A 15,084-nucleotide genomic window follows, 5' to 3' on the forward strand; every position below is an offset into this window, starting at 1 on the left:
TTCCCTGTGCTCGGATCAAGGGTCTGGTAGGAATTTTAGGGGTGGGGTTTCCCCTTAAAATCCCTACCAGACCTAAAGGGCCTGGTATGGATTATGGGGAGAACCCCACATACTTTTTTTTTACTTGGGGGGGGGTTGAGGGTCCCGCCTAACATTACTACGAGACCTAAAGGATCTGGTATCAATTGGGGAGGAACCTCACACTCTTTTTTTTCTCTTCTGCAGACTGTAAAAAAAAAGGTATTTTTTGTATGTGTGTGCGCAGTGTCACTTTGCTGCAATGAAAATTCATACAGACTACCGCTAACGAATTTCGTCCGAAACTTTCGTTTTCGGAAATTCAGATTCGTTTTAATTCGTCATTCAGAGATTCAGATACATCCGAATCTCCAAATAACGAAAATTAGTCTGCATAACGAATCTTTCCGAAACAAATCACACATGTCTAGGGTTTGATAACATTTCAGAGACTTTGTGGAAACAGTTATGGGAAAATACATTTATGCCATGAATGTATATCTGTTTCTTTTTATAACGAAAATGTATTGTACAATATAGGGATAGAAAAGGAGGTATTGTTGTACACAAATGTCAACACTGCTAAACACAAAAAAAACAAAAAGGAAAGCTGGATCATATAATAAAAAATGTTTTCTGCTGCAGCCCAAACTTTTATTATGTTTTGGAAAAACTTCCAACTAGAAGTTGTGTTAGAACATCTGTCAGGGTTTTTGTTCATGTCTATGACCTTGCTGGGGAAATGTCCCTGGGACGGGTAGGTTTCTACCTTCTGATTTACGTTTTGGCTTCAGTATCTTTAACATGAATATTTAAAGAAACTATAATATTGTTTTATTTTAGTTATAGGGGGTCATTTCACAATTCTGTTGCAATGCTACAGGAGACGATAACGATTGTGCTAAAGATATACTACAAGGTGTTAGGGTTTTACTCATAAATTTCTTCTCTAGAGAAGCACTGCGATTGCATTAAAATAAAATATAAAACCACATAGAAATAGGTATCCTCTACTGTGATATATCTGTTACAGCCATGATCAAATCCTTTGCAGTTGGCTGCCCAGGATTCCAGGCACAAGGGTCCCAAGTACACTGTAAACTTGTTGCAGGGACTTTGCTGAAAGAGAATCAGCTTGATTTGCATCTAATTGGGCTGCATATCTCCTTGATAAATATCCCTCATAGTATTTTTAGGAACTGCTGCTCAATTCATGTATGCTAAAAGACAACAAATGTATACATATAACTTATTTTAATAATATTGTACAAAGATGAGTAATCTGCAGCATTTCATTAGGAAACAAAATTCTTAATTTGAACTATTTATTTTTTTAAGCTGATTTCTGCTTGGTTGTGCATTATATCACTTCGTGGCACTTTGCTTACTGTAATGCCTGTGGCGCTGTGATATTAAATTCTCGCATTGGTTAACAGTGCAGAGATTCTCTCTTGCACCCACATCCACAGTCATAGCAAACACACAGCTTCCTGATTAACAATTCCTTGCTCTGCTTTGTTTTGCATAGCACAGGAATAAAAATGTGCCTCAAACCACAGCTTCCAGGAGCTGTGTATAAAGCCAGCTCCCTCTGGAGCAGAGAACGTTTTTTCCCAACGTAAAACATCAGGGCAGGGTAGGGAGATATAAAGACACGAGGGGAGATTGCTGACTGAGGGAAACTGTTTGACAAGAAAATCTTGCTGCGGTCTGGATAAGAAAGACAGGCTTTAGTTAATGCTTTTATGAAATCTGTATTTATTTTTCATAGTATTCAGCATCTTACTCTTAAAAAAAAGAATACATGCAGACCAGATACACAGGCCAGATTGTTCTGTGCATATGCATCCATAATTAATGGATATTCCCTTGTATGTAAAGTTGATTGGCTGTAGCATACATCTTAATTCATAATGCTACATGAAAGGATCTTTTAAATAGATACATGAAAATGTACAGTCTGCTTTGGCCCAGACTAGCTGGTTTATAGCAATATAGTTTTGTTTACTCAATTTGGTTTACAAACTGCATTGATAATAGGAAGCAATGCTCGATGTAAGCCATCTTTGCAAGACATGTCAAGTGTTGAAATTATGTTTGTTGATAGACACAGCCCAGATCTCCATGCTTCTCCTTTATATCACAAACCACCTATACCCAAAAGGCCTCTGATCTCCTTGATTGCTAATTTAAATTTCATATTCTTGGTTTCTGTCCTGAATGTTGTAATATCGTCCTCAATTTACATTTGTCCTCAATTTACATTTAAGACCCTCAGCTAAAGTTACATTTTCCAGTTGTCCTTAGAATTCTCACAAAGACACAGCATTACCATAACGGCCACCTTTATGAAATTACAAAGATGTACACCTTTTAGAACCCACCCCTGCCCCCATTTAATTTATAAAGAATGGTAGGGCCAGAAATTGTTTTTCACCACTCATTTTATTTTACACTGGCTTTTCAAAATACTATAATTAATGATTTGGCTGCCGGAAGATAGGTTTAGTGTTTTATAACACTTTTGCTTGTTAAGAAGCACATTTTATAGCGGTCTGTACATTAGGCCAAAAAGAGGGATCTGAGGATCAAAGGATGACAGAAGGGTTTGGTTCCAAAAAGGGTAACAGTTGGGAGATGTATTTTGCATTGACTCTAAGGGCTTGTTCACAACCAATGCGGAGCAGATGCAGAGCAGTTACAGAACGCATAAAAAATGCATCTAATGCATTCCAATGGTATTTTGAGCTCTAGTTCACACCAGAATGTTCAGCTCCAGAGCATGTGGAAAAACTGCAGCATGCCCTATTTTTCTGCTCTGGAACGCACCAAAACGCATTCAAACGCATAAAAAATGCATGCAAACGCCCTGAATTTGGTGTAAACAAGCCCTAATATTTAAGAGAGCTTTGACATAATTCCTCTTGGGTCCTAAATATAATCTTAAACTATGTCTGGAGAAAAAAAGTGATGTTTCATACTTTGAGCCCAAGATTCTATTTAGAAAAGTATCCATGCTTCGTTTTATTTACAATTGCACCATACAATAGCAGGCAGAAAGTTAAAGAATGTGGTAGCTGCGGTTGTGCGCACAATCTCCCCTTGATCTTCTCTCCGATCCCCCAAATGCAGTGTCACTCTCCGGCAACAGATGCCGGTGAGAAGCTGGTGCAGCAGATATCACACAGGGACCATGGAGAACAAAAGTAGCCGCCCTCCAGAAGGAAGGACAGTGTCAGCATCAACTCAGAGATGATTTGAGGATCTACAGCTGAGCTGATGCACAAATAAGTTACATTTGTGTTAATAGTTCAGCTTCTTGAATGCATTTTAAGGATTTAACTGAGTTTAGTGTCACTTTATTTATTTATCATGGGTATTTATATAGCGACAATTTACAATGCACATTCACGTCAGTTCCTGCCCTCAAGTAGCTTACAATCTAAGGTCCCTATCTTACATGCATACATATGAGGGCCACTTTAGACAGGAGCCAGTTAACCTACCAGCATGTCTTTGGAGTGTGGGAGGAAACTGGTGTACCCAGAGGAAACCCACTCAAGCACAGGGAGAACATGCAAACTCCTTTATTCTATAAACATATGCTTATAGAGGGTGATAATTGTAGTCCAATAACTAGTCACTTTATTGGGTTTTGGTGCAAAAACAGTCATAGGGACCGAAGCTCCCCTGTGTACCCTTCAAGCTAAAGCATAACACAAATCTATTAGCTTTGTGTTGTCAGTCTGCAAATATTTTACTGTGTAGGTTCCCTGAACAAACACCAGTCAATGACAGGTTAATTGATGGTTGCCAGTGTGGTTCTCAGTGTTTAAACAAGTAAAGGTTTTGTTCTGTGAGATGGCAGAAAGGGGAGAATGAGTTCTGCCAAGTCACATTTAGCTGCTACATTGTATATTATCTTGTATTATACTATATTAGGTCTTGCTATATACCCCAAAAACCCCCAACTCTTGCAGACCCTAAGCCCTTCTCTTGTTGTTACTACCAGCCTGATATGAAGTGTGGAAGGCAATGAATACTATTAACCTAAATATTCTATAAGTTTCCACAATTTGGGTGCCACAGGAATCTCTTAAATGACATGGTTAACATGTAAACCCTTTGCACATCTGCTTCTCTGCCCTCCATGGGGTGAATTCCTTACTGCAGTGATTTCTTTTTGGAAGCCTCCCAATGGATTGTTCTTGGTGCTTCTCACTAACAGTCTGTATTCCTAACAAAGCACAATCTGCACCCTTGCCTTTTCATGACTTACGTAATGTTGAATAAATACCAGCTGCTTACATTTGTGCTTTGTAAACATTTTTATATAGTGTTGTTGTGCAATAGGATCTTGGTTAACTTATCTTTAGAAGTGACTATCGAGCCATGAAAGTATTTATTTTACATTATTTAGTTTACCTGAGATCAAGGAGCAGTGAAGAAAAGTCATCGTGTTGTACTATCGAGTAATGAGTGCAGCATGTATATGTAAATATGGAGTGTGGTTCCTACTATGCAATAATTAGCAAATACTATGATACAATATGGAGTAATGTGGAGTTTCATGTAGCCGTACTCTAGCATGGCATTACCATGTCTTTGTATATCCTAGAGTAGTTAATTGCTTCCCTACCATCTGTATAAGATATACAAACCCCATGATAATTTAGTAAGCAATAGAGGTTAAAGGGAACGTTTAATGTTTTGATATATATTTTCTTTAGATATTCCTTATTTTCAGGAGTAAAAAAATAAAAATGTTAAACATATAATTTAAAGGAGAACTATGGGGTTAAGGCTTTTCCCCATAGTTCTCCTTAGTGTAACGGAGGACACAAACTAGCATCCTCCTGTCACCCTTGGCTCAGTATACCGCGAGCTGTAGCTCGCGGTATACTGAGACGCCGCAGCTGAAGCGGATCCCGACAATTATGTCTGGATCCGCCCAGTTGCGTGACTGACAGCTGGCCCAGCCTATCTGTAGGCAGAGCCAGCTGTACCCGCCCCCTCCCCCGTCCGTTCCGCCAGTCAGCGCTGGCGGATCGGAGCAGGGAGGGGGGAATCCAGCCCCTCCCCTGTCACGGCAGAGAGCCGTGACAGGATCGAGAGGTGAGCGAACGCCGGGATGTGTTCGCTCACCTCCCGATCTATTAAGCCGACCTGTGACAGTCTCATTGTCACAGGTCGGCTAGAACTATGAGGTGAGTGAAAAGCACTCACCTCATAGTTCTCCTTTAAGTTTCTTGTTCAAACATGAAATATTGCACATGTGGGCTGACCTGGAGCGAGACTATAGTTTATTGATAAATATTTCAAACTTACATTTGTTACATTACATTAGTGTCAGGGGTACACCCAATATCACTTATTTAAAAAACAATTCTATATAAATAGTGAAAAAGAAAAATAATAAGGATTTAAAACATACTAAAAAGGTAAATAAGGTGGCCCCAAGTGGGGCTATCATGCAACAATGTAAACATTATTATGTGATAACATAGCACAGAGATGGTCCGATTGGCTCCGTGCCTGAAGCCGATGCTCTCTTCTGTCTAATGATAGCAGAAGCAGTAATTTGTGTGCGTGCTTGGCCTGCACACACTGGAGATTGCCGGTTTGCGGACCGGTCGTATATGTAAAGTGGCTGGTTTGCAAATGGTTAATACCTGTTTTCCCCACATTGGCCTATTTGGCCTGTGCGCAGTGTTTAAAGACTTACAAAAGGTAACTTCACATTGGAAGGACACAGAATTATTTACTGCTAATACTTAGTTCAGTTGGTCTGTTGGAGGATCATTATTTGTGATGGTCTATCTTTTTGAAAACTGCATTTAATACACATTTTCTGTTGCTTTTAGAAGAAAAATATGTTACTACACAGCCTTATGCCAGCCAAGGGAAAGATGAGATTGGCTTTGAAAAAGGTGTCACCGTGGAGGTTATCCAAAAGAATCTGGAGGGGTGGTGGTACATAAGGTAAGAGATGAGATTGTTATATATGTGGGAATAACATGTTCCCTCTGTCAAACAATTCTAATATATCTTAGTGTACCTCATGTGTCCACTCACAAGAGACTCCTGGATTTTTTTTGTGCTGACTCAAATTTAGGTTGTCAACATGCTGGTAGTTTGTGAGATCAATGAGACCTAAGCCACTACATGCATAAGCCTCTGTGGTGTCACTATACCATACTGTGTGGATAACATGCATCTGCATAAACATTGCTTGCCAAATGGTTTTCTTTATTGTGTACAAACAAGTACTTGTTCTGTCATCTCCTCATCTCCTGCTCATTCTGACTCCACATACTAGGATTACAACCAGCACACTGGGGCATGTACACGCATATAAAACTTGCTCTCATCTTACTTTACTCACTCGTCTGCTTCTGGGGATATCTCTCCCAATCCTGGCCGTCTGTTTTCTAATACTCACCCTCCAAACCAGCACTGCCTTTCCTCTGGCAGCAGCCGCAATCCACGCACCCTGATTTCTATTCCCCTGCTTCCTAGAGCAAGGCCTCCCTTCTCATGTGCCCTCTGGAATGCTCGCTCAGTCTGTAACAAACTCACCGCTGTGCGTGATCTTCTTATCTCCAATTCCTTTAACATACTTCAACATGCTTGCTGTTACTGCTGTTACTAAAACCTGGCTTCAGGAATCAGACTCTGCTTTCCCTGCTGCCCTCTTGCATGGTGGCCTCCACTGGATGCACTCACCATGACCCAGTGGACGGAAAGGAGGTGGAGTGGGAATCCTTCTATCCCCACAATGCATTTTTCAAGTCCTGCCTTCACCTCTCTCTCTATCCCTCTCCTCTTTTGAAACCCACTTTATTCGCCTATTCTCTCCAATTTTTCTGAGGATAGCTGTTATATACCGGCCGTCTGGACCGGTATCTCGCTTTCTTGATGACTTCTCGGCCTGGCTACCCTACTTTCTCTCCTCAGAAATACCCACTTTCATTCTTAACACCCTATTCTCTATTCTCATTCATTAACACCCCAGCTTCCACTTAAATTCTTAACCTAACCTCTTCTTTTGATCTAACGCAATGGTCAAACACTCCTACTCACTCTGATTGTAACATACTAGATCTTGTGTTCTCTCATCTATGCACTCCCGGCAACCTCTCCAACACCCCTTTTCCCCTCTCAGACCACAACTTTGTCAGTTTCACACTCACCCTGTCCCCAACCCTGAATCCCCCTAAACAGCACACTGTCACCTAGAGAAACCTTCGCCACCTCAACCCTTCTGTTCTCTACTCTGCTTCCGACTACCTCTATGACTAAATCCCACCCCTGTCCTGCCCTGACCTGGCTACTCCTGTCTTCAATAGCTCGATCTCATCCTCCCTAGACACCTTGGCTCCCCTCACTACACGCAGACTTAGGCTTCGTCCACTACAACCGTGGCAAACAAAAAAAAATCAGACATCTAAAAATACATAACCACGCTCTTGAGCGACTGTGGCAGAAAACTAGGTCTCTGCAAGACTTCACCCTGTATAAAGCTTCCCTCCTAAAATACAATTCCTCCCTCTGTGCTTTCAAACAGACTTATTTTGTCACTCTCATTAACACACTCTCATCCAAACCTCGTCAACTCTTTTCCACTTTTAACTCTCTACTATGTTCCCCACTGCCTCCACACACTAACTCGCTCACTGCCCAGGACATTGCCATTCATTTAAAAAAAACAAAATGGATACAATTGGGGATCAGATCTCCACTATCCAGTCACCTTCCCCTATTAACGTACCAGACCCGCCATCACACTTGTTACTTTCCTCTTTTGACCCTGTAACCACAAAGCTTTTCTCTGGTTACAAAGCTTTTCTCTCCTCACCACCTCACCACTTGCTCTCTGGACCCTGTTCCCTCACCACTACTTCGGTCACCCTCTTGCTCTATCCTACACTCATTTACTCACATTTTCAATCTTTCCCTCTCTACTGGCATGTTTCCCTCCCCTCTAAAACATGCCCTGGTCACCCCAATACCCAGAAAACCCTCACTGGACCCTACCAACCTCAACGATCGCAGACCAATCTCCTTACACCCATTCACCTCAAAACTCCTAGAACACCTTATCTACAATCACCTGAGCCACGACTTCACTGATAACAACCTTCTCGACCACTCATAGTCTGTTTTTCGCCCCTCGCGTGTCACTAATCTGCTAACTGACATATTAGTCTGGATGTCACAACACCTCTTAAAACTCAGGGGTCTATTCACGAAGCTGCCGAGGGCAGCCGAGTGAATGACCGATCTGAAGTGAAGTGAGCCGAACACTGTTCGGCTATTCACTTCAGGCTGGTACGGCTAATTTCAGCCGTACATCGGCTGAAATCAGCCGTACATCGGCTTGCTTCGTGTGGCTTCGGGTCGGCCGAACATGCTCAGCATGTTCGGCCGAAAGCAGGCTGTCGGCCGGCCAATGGCCGGCCGCTCGGCCAGCTTCGGCTTTCATGCATATGCGTTCGGCTCGGCTGAGCCGCTCGACCATGATCGGGAGCTGTACGGGCTATTGTGAATACAGTCCTGGGGCCGAAGGATCGGCCGAAGCTGAGCTCATGATATTTCCTCCCATCCTGTTCACCTTGCCACAACTTTTCCCTTGGGATTGATAACATAACTATCCAGCCCTCGTCCATGCCATGGTGCTAGGTGTCATCCTTGACTCAGACTTCACCTTTCTTCCCCACATCCAATCACTATCCAAATCCTGCCGCCCTCACCTTCGTAACATCTCCAAAATACGCCAAATACTTCCTCTCCAATGAAACCATAAAGCTACTCATCCACTCACTTGTTATCTCTCATCTTGACTATTGCTACTCCCTCCTCATTGGCCTACCTCTAGACAGGCTATCCCCCTTCTGTCTATCATGAATGCTGCTGCTAGACTCATCCACCTAACCAACCACTTAGTGTCGGCAACCCCCCTCTATTATTTTTTAAGGAAGGCTTGCAGTTCCTAACATGGGTAAAGTTATATTACATATGTATCTCCAACATTGACAATTTTTGAGTCTGGAAACTTAGAAATGTGTTTTTCTTTTGCCATAGTAAATATTTACAGAGAAAAATTTGTTTTTATTCTTGTATGGGTGAACGAATAGAGATGCACGTTTTCTGGATTTCTCTTTGTCTTGCATAATATAATTTTATCTCCTGCTTTCTTTTACAAGCCCCAAGTGTTCTCGTTCACCAAGTCCTCTTTGCCTGGTTTACAGTTTCTGCTTGTATACATTGTAAATGTTGGCTATTGCACAAGGGATATGGGGATTTTTAGTGAACCAAAATAGAGCAGAAATCTAAAAGGTTTTTCAAGCAAAATACTTATGTTTATAGAACAATGTCACTGTTCAGGGATGAACTTGGCAAACCCAAGAAGATCAGGTCTGTGATTCCCCTACCCTGGTTTGTATATTTAAATATTGTCCAGCACATAAATCCCGGCGTGTGCCACAGCAAAGCGCTTTGTAAACATTAAGTATTTACATTTCAAATACAAGCACCCAGAGTAAGAATTATTATTGTTAGTAATCTGTCCTCCATCACATACCGGGCTCTTTCTCCTGTTTTACAAGAGCCCTACCTAAGATAACTTTAGAAAATACATTGTTTGTATAGAGTCATCCTCACTTCCATGAGTTATTTGTTTCATGCCATGATGTACCTAAAATAAAACATGATTTTCTCTAATGTTTTTGAGTTTATGTAACCGCTGTTATTATTTGCAATGCACATACCATGTTGGAATAAAACCGCTTTAAGTGTGCATTGGCATCAATAAAGAGGACTGTAAATATATATTGTAGAAATCCTTAAAGAATCATATGTGGGGGATAGGTTGTTATTGTACTGTGCATGAAGGTATCTTTGTAAACATGCACAGATGTTAACACACCAGCTGTTGTGCAAACCTTTGTATTCTGGTGCTTGAAATAGATTCCAGTAATAAATACTAGTACATATGATGCCATTTCTGCTCCAATAGCGAAGCGTACAGGGTTATTTTAGACGTTCTAAATTGCTTTATTTATTTCATATTAAGGCAAAGTGTTGACATACTCATACCTTTATTGGAATAGAAGGCCCATAATTGGTTTGATGGTCAACATGGCAAATTAGGACCACAGCATACACATTATACATCCATGTACAATTAGTTTAGTGATTGCTGTGTGCGCATACAACCGTTTGGGCATGTGGGCCTTCAGTGCAAGCATAGCAGTTTATCCTTGCTCTTGTTTATTTGTTTTGGTAAATCAGCTCTCTTGCCTCTGGGACTGCACAGTCATTAATTTCTGAGTGTTACAATCATTTCTAAGCTGGTTTAAGTATCTGATTTATTATCATTCATTGTGCTGCAAAGTGGGAAGCCTATTTTATACATATGTCTGGGCAGCACTGGCTCTGTATCTGACTGACTCTTACGTGTCAGCCATATTTCTCTCACAGGTGATTCTTAAAATTGAGCTTCGGGCAAGCTGCTTTCATTATTTTATACATGGCTGAAGCTTTGCTTTTACATTCACCGACGTGTAATAGCACACCAACATAGCTGGTCGGACAGAATATTGTCGGGTTTTGCCCCCAGTATTCTCTTGGCTGATGCTGCTTAGTAGTCTGTAAATAGCTGACCTATATGCTAGTCCTTGTAATACCTAGCCCAACCACTCTCAAAAGTTAGCACAATGAAATCTTGCAGACAGTACACTGTGGATAAAACTTCCAGATGTTCTTTGCTACTTGGGGGGGGGGGTGGGGGGGCAGCTTTCTGCATCCAGAAATATGACATTTATTTTTCTAGTAGTTTGTTTTATGTTAATATGTATGTGTTTTATAATAGCATAGTAATGTAGTGCTCCAAAATATCTGTATTTGTTGAACTGAAATGTTGTATTTTCTACTGCCGGTGAACACAGCCTTGGCACCCCAGCTGTTTTAAAAATACAAATCATATCATGCCTCTTCCTCTGGGAATCATGTCTGTGGCTGTCGGTCTTTCAATGCCTCATGGGACTTGTTGTTGCTCAACACCCGGAGTGCTGTGGCCCCTGATCTACTGGTTAATGTTAAAATGTACACTTTTGAAAAGTGTTAAAATGCATAAACTATAACTATATTCTATTCTGTTATTTTTATTATTATTTCAGCAGAATGCAGTTATCCACCTAAAATTCTTTAACACTTTCCACCTTAAATGTGCACCATGCTGACATTCTTACACATGTGTTGATCTTAACTTCCTGTTTCTTTTTCCTCTGCATTCCTCTGGAGTAATTCCCAAGCAGGAGAGCAGATGTTTGGAGCTGGGTCTGTCAGAACTTCAGGCTCTTGTGATGTCTGGTCATTCCTTAGATTTGTAAAAGAACCATACAGACTTAATGCAAAGCCATAGCTAGCACCAGACTGTTACTGAAAATAAACCTTTGCAGTTAAAGTATTCCAGTACTTATCTTTTATAAGACAGTTCAGCAACTCTACTGAAGAGAATATTGATACCGTCACCCCCGTTTTTATAATCTGCTGTTTGCGCTTATTGGGACTAAGGTTTTTGGCAATGTGCAGTTGTTATTTTACATTCCTGTTCTTCCAAACTGCAGTTTGAAAATCTATACAAGGAAGTGCTTATAGGACCGATCAGACTGTGACTCCGTCTTTCTTCAGGAGGGGTTTGGTCACATAGACATCAATAGGGAATTTTCCAACGTTTGAGTTAGTAGGTGTAGACTATTGGTCCCAGGAGTGTTCCAGCCTTTTAAAAAAACATGGATAAGGATATGAATGTAATTTAATCTCTTCATGCTCTGCCAACAATCTTTTCTGGTTTTGCCCTTCCAAAAAGAAATTTGTTTTAGGAGCCCCCAGATATATAAAAATGTGCACAAATTCTATCCTAAAATATTCCGTTGATAGATGAAACAGTATTTTCTGTAATCCAGGTACCTAGGCAAAGAGGGTTGGGCTCCTGCATCCTACCTGAAAAAGGCTAAAGATGACCTGCAGTGCCGAAAGAAGAACTTGGCAGGTCCTGTGGAGATTATTGGAAATATAATGGAAATCAGCAACCTCCTTAAGAAACCCAATGAAAAGGATGGTCAGGGGGGTACTGAAGCAGAAGAGCATCACATTAACAAGAAAGAGATCAGTCTGCCAATCCTTTGCAATGACTCCAATGGAAACTCCATGATGACATCTGAAAAAATCAACATCAAGACTACTCCGGGGTCTCCAGCCATAGCAAGAATTGCACCTCAGCGATCTGAAATAAGTAAGCAAAAGAAAAAACATGTATATGCTTGCAAAAAATTAATGCATTTTGAAGGGTTGCATCTTTATTATCTTAAGTTACCCAACAAAGTTACCTGGCTGTCATGATGGCCCTCTAGCTTCAGTATTTAAAGTGAACCTGTTGCCAGACTATGGACATCCAAATAATAACAAAATCTTAACAAGCAGTAAATTAGCTATAAAATAAGCCCTCTTTGAATTCAGCTGCAGGCATTGTGGAGCAATTCATCATCAAGGTTCACAGAAGAAGCACTTAAAGCCCATTTCCACCTTTGTCGAGGTATTTTAAAAAAAAGCATATGCCAACAATGTACACCGAGTCTACATGAAGCAGACATATGGAGCTGATGTATATGAACACATAAACTTACATTTTTATAGCTTTCCCCTTCATATCCGCATGGAAATTTCTGCCTCTGTGCTGTGCAAGAAATGTGTGTATATCTCCCCGCCCCCTTGACAGTGTATGGTGTGCAAAGGCAGAGCTAGTGTTTACAGATCATGTTACAATGGGTGACAGGAAGGGGGGCACAGCCTGGCCACAGTTTACCTTTAAGTCCAATTGGTATCTGTTTACAATAAAGTTATTCAAATAACCATATATTAGCTCTACATGTAATTATATCTTTCCAGATAGCCAAAAGTGAAATAAAATTGGGCATACAGTGACATGTGCTCTCTGTGGCTCTTATGCCCATTTTTATTGCCCTGTCTGGTCAGTATTCAGTCATATATTGTATGGCAAGAGGCGTAAAAGTGAAGCTAAATTAAATGCAGGAGTTATATCTTAAAATGCATTCAAGAACCTTGACTATTAACAGAAATGTAGGTTATTTGTGCATCACTTGGCTGTAGATCCTCAAATCATCTCTGAATTGGTGCTGACACTGTCCTTCCTTCTGGAGTGTGGCTACTTTTGTTCCCCATGGTCCCTGTGTGTGTTGTTAAGTAGCCACTGCACCCAGCCCACTTCCGTGATGGACTATAATCTCAATGCAAAATAGTAAACTAAACATGAGATTGTAGTCCATCACGGGAGTAAGCTTGGAGTGGTGGCCACTTTACAACACACACAGGGACCATGGGGAACAAAAGTAGCCACACTCCAGAAGGAAGGACAGTGTCAGCACCAATTCAGAGACAATATGATGATCTACAGCTGAGTGATACACAAATAAGATACATTTTTGTTAATAATTAAGTTACTTGTATATATTTTTTTAATTTTCCTTGTCAGTTTAGTGTCACTTTAACTGTGTACTATACACATGACTGCCTTCAGGCTGTGCCTGATCTCTCTTTGTTTCACCTGTATTTATTGTTTGATTTTGTTTCTTGACTCACTCTCTGCTTGCCTGAGGACGGGGCCGCATGGTCTTGAAACGTCGCTAAGGAGATGTGTGTTATCTCAGTCAATAAACAGCACTGACTTTAATATGATGGAGTGCGAGTGGCTACTTTCATCTATCTTCATTGATCTCTCTTAATGACTGCTCTGCATAACTACTTTTAGTTTAATCTTGCACACTATTTCAACACCAAATAGTTGGAATTAATTTCATTATGTATGTTTTTTGCAGGTTCTCCAAACCTAAGAATGAAGCCACCACCTCGGAGAGAATCTAGTTTGGTTGGTTATCCTTCTGTTATCTTTAGTGCGGTTTAAGATTATTTTCCTGAGTAACAATTTTAACTGGGATTGACATTTGAATATGTAATTTAAATCATTCAAAGGCTTGTTATAGATCTTAGAGTAAGGGATATGGCTGCAATGGACTGTCAGCTGTAGTAAGAGAAAAAGCTTATAAAAACACAAAAAGTTGTTTGTTGCTTAGTAAGTCTGGAAACGATTCCATGAAATTAAGTATTCTAGTAAGAAACACAAAAGAGTTCAATATGGTAATAAGAAAACTCCTAATTTCTAGATTATTTGTGCATGTTATTTCACAATAGGTAACATTTATACAACTAACATGAGGTAAGTGCTGTACATTAACATTTTCACTCCCTCTTCTTGCTAATAACTGTCAAACATTAAATTAAGGTGGTAGGGCTCTTAAAGAGGAACTTTACCCATATCTTTAAAATAACAACAAAGGCACCTTTAGGAATGTTTAGTAATGGTGGGGTGTGGCTAACCCATGAGTGAGTGAGGATGTGTGTGCTTTGAGCTCCTGCACCTGCTACATCCACATCAACTAGCCAGTGCCTTGTAGATCCTGTAGCTGCCTTGGTCGGACTAATCAGCGGTCGTCTTGGAGTCTCTGTACCCGCTCTACTAGCATCAGCCTGCTATCAATTTTATTTATCTTTTTTCCTTGGACTGCCTGCTCCGCTCGCACTGGTCCGCTGACATACCAGCAGAATGAAAAAGAGCAGTAAAAAGAAAAAAAACGGGGAGATAATTCAACCCTCCCAGTCGGCGACTAGAACAAACATCGGAACATATTTCAACAAACAGGGAGCAGAGGAGTCAGCATGCACGCCGCAAAAACAGCCCGAGGTCGGTGAGGATGGGAGAGTGATTTCACCTGCCAGTGTCTCTCCGTTAAGCAGTGAGACTGGGCAGACGGGCTGTGATGGATTATCAGAATCAGGCAGTGAAGTTATGGAGATGGAACTGCATGGTGCTATGGGGAAATACCTCTCTCAACTTCCCACTAAGAAAGATATTGAAACAATGCTTCAACGCATAGAAGAATTACATAAGAGGGAAATGAGAGAGATCCGGATTAGCTTTCAGAAATT

The 15,084-nt window shown here is 40.8% G+C and overlaps 1 protein-coding gene across 1 annotated transcript in view; it reads left to right on the plus strand.

Annotated features, from left to right (window-relative positions):
* LOC108787380 (SH3 and PX domain-containing protein 2A-like) overlaps positions 1 to 14,002 on the plus strand; it is a 205,035-nt gene extending 191,033 nt beyond the window's left edge. Inside the window, exons 10-12 of the mRNA XM_018556917.1 lie at positions 5,883 to 6,000; positions 11,988 to 12,316; positions 13,917 to 14,002. Coding sequence (XP_018412419.1) covers positions 5,883 to 6,000; positions 11,988 to 12,316; positions 13,917 to 14,002 — 533 coding nt within the window. The remainder of the gene's footprint in view (positions 1 to 5,882; positions 6,001 to 11,987; positions 12,317 to 13,916) is intronic.
* Positions 14,003 to 15,084: the final 1,082 nt, after the last annotated feature.

The sequence above is a fragment of the Nanorana parkeri genome, unplaced genomic scaffold (genome assembly GCF_000935625.1).
Source record: "Nanorana parkeri isolate BGI_ZX_2015 unplaced genomic scaffold, ASM93562v1 scaffold258, whole genome shotgun sequence".
NCBI classification, from domain to species: Eukaryota; Metazoa; Chordata; class Amphibia; order Anura; family Dicroglossidae; genus Nanorana; species Nanorana parkeri.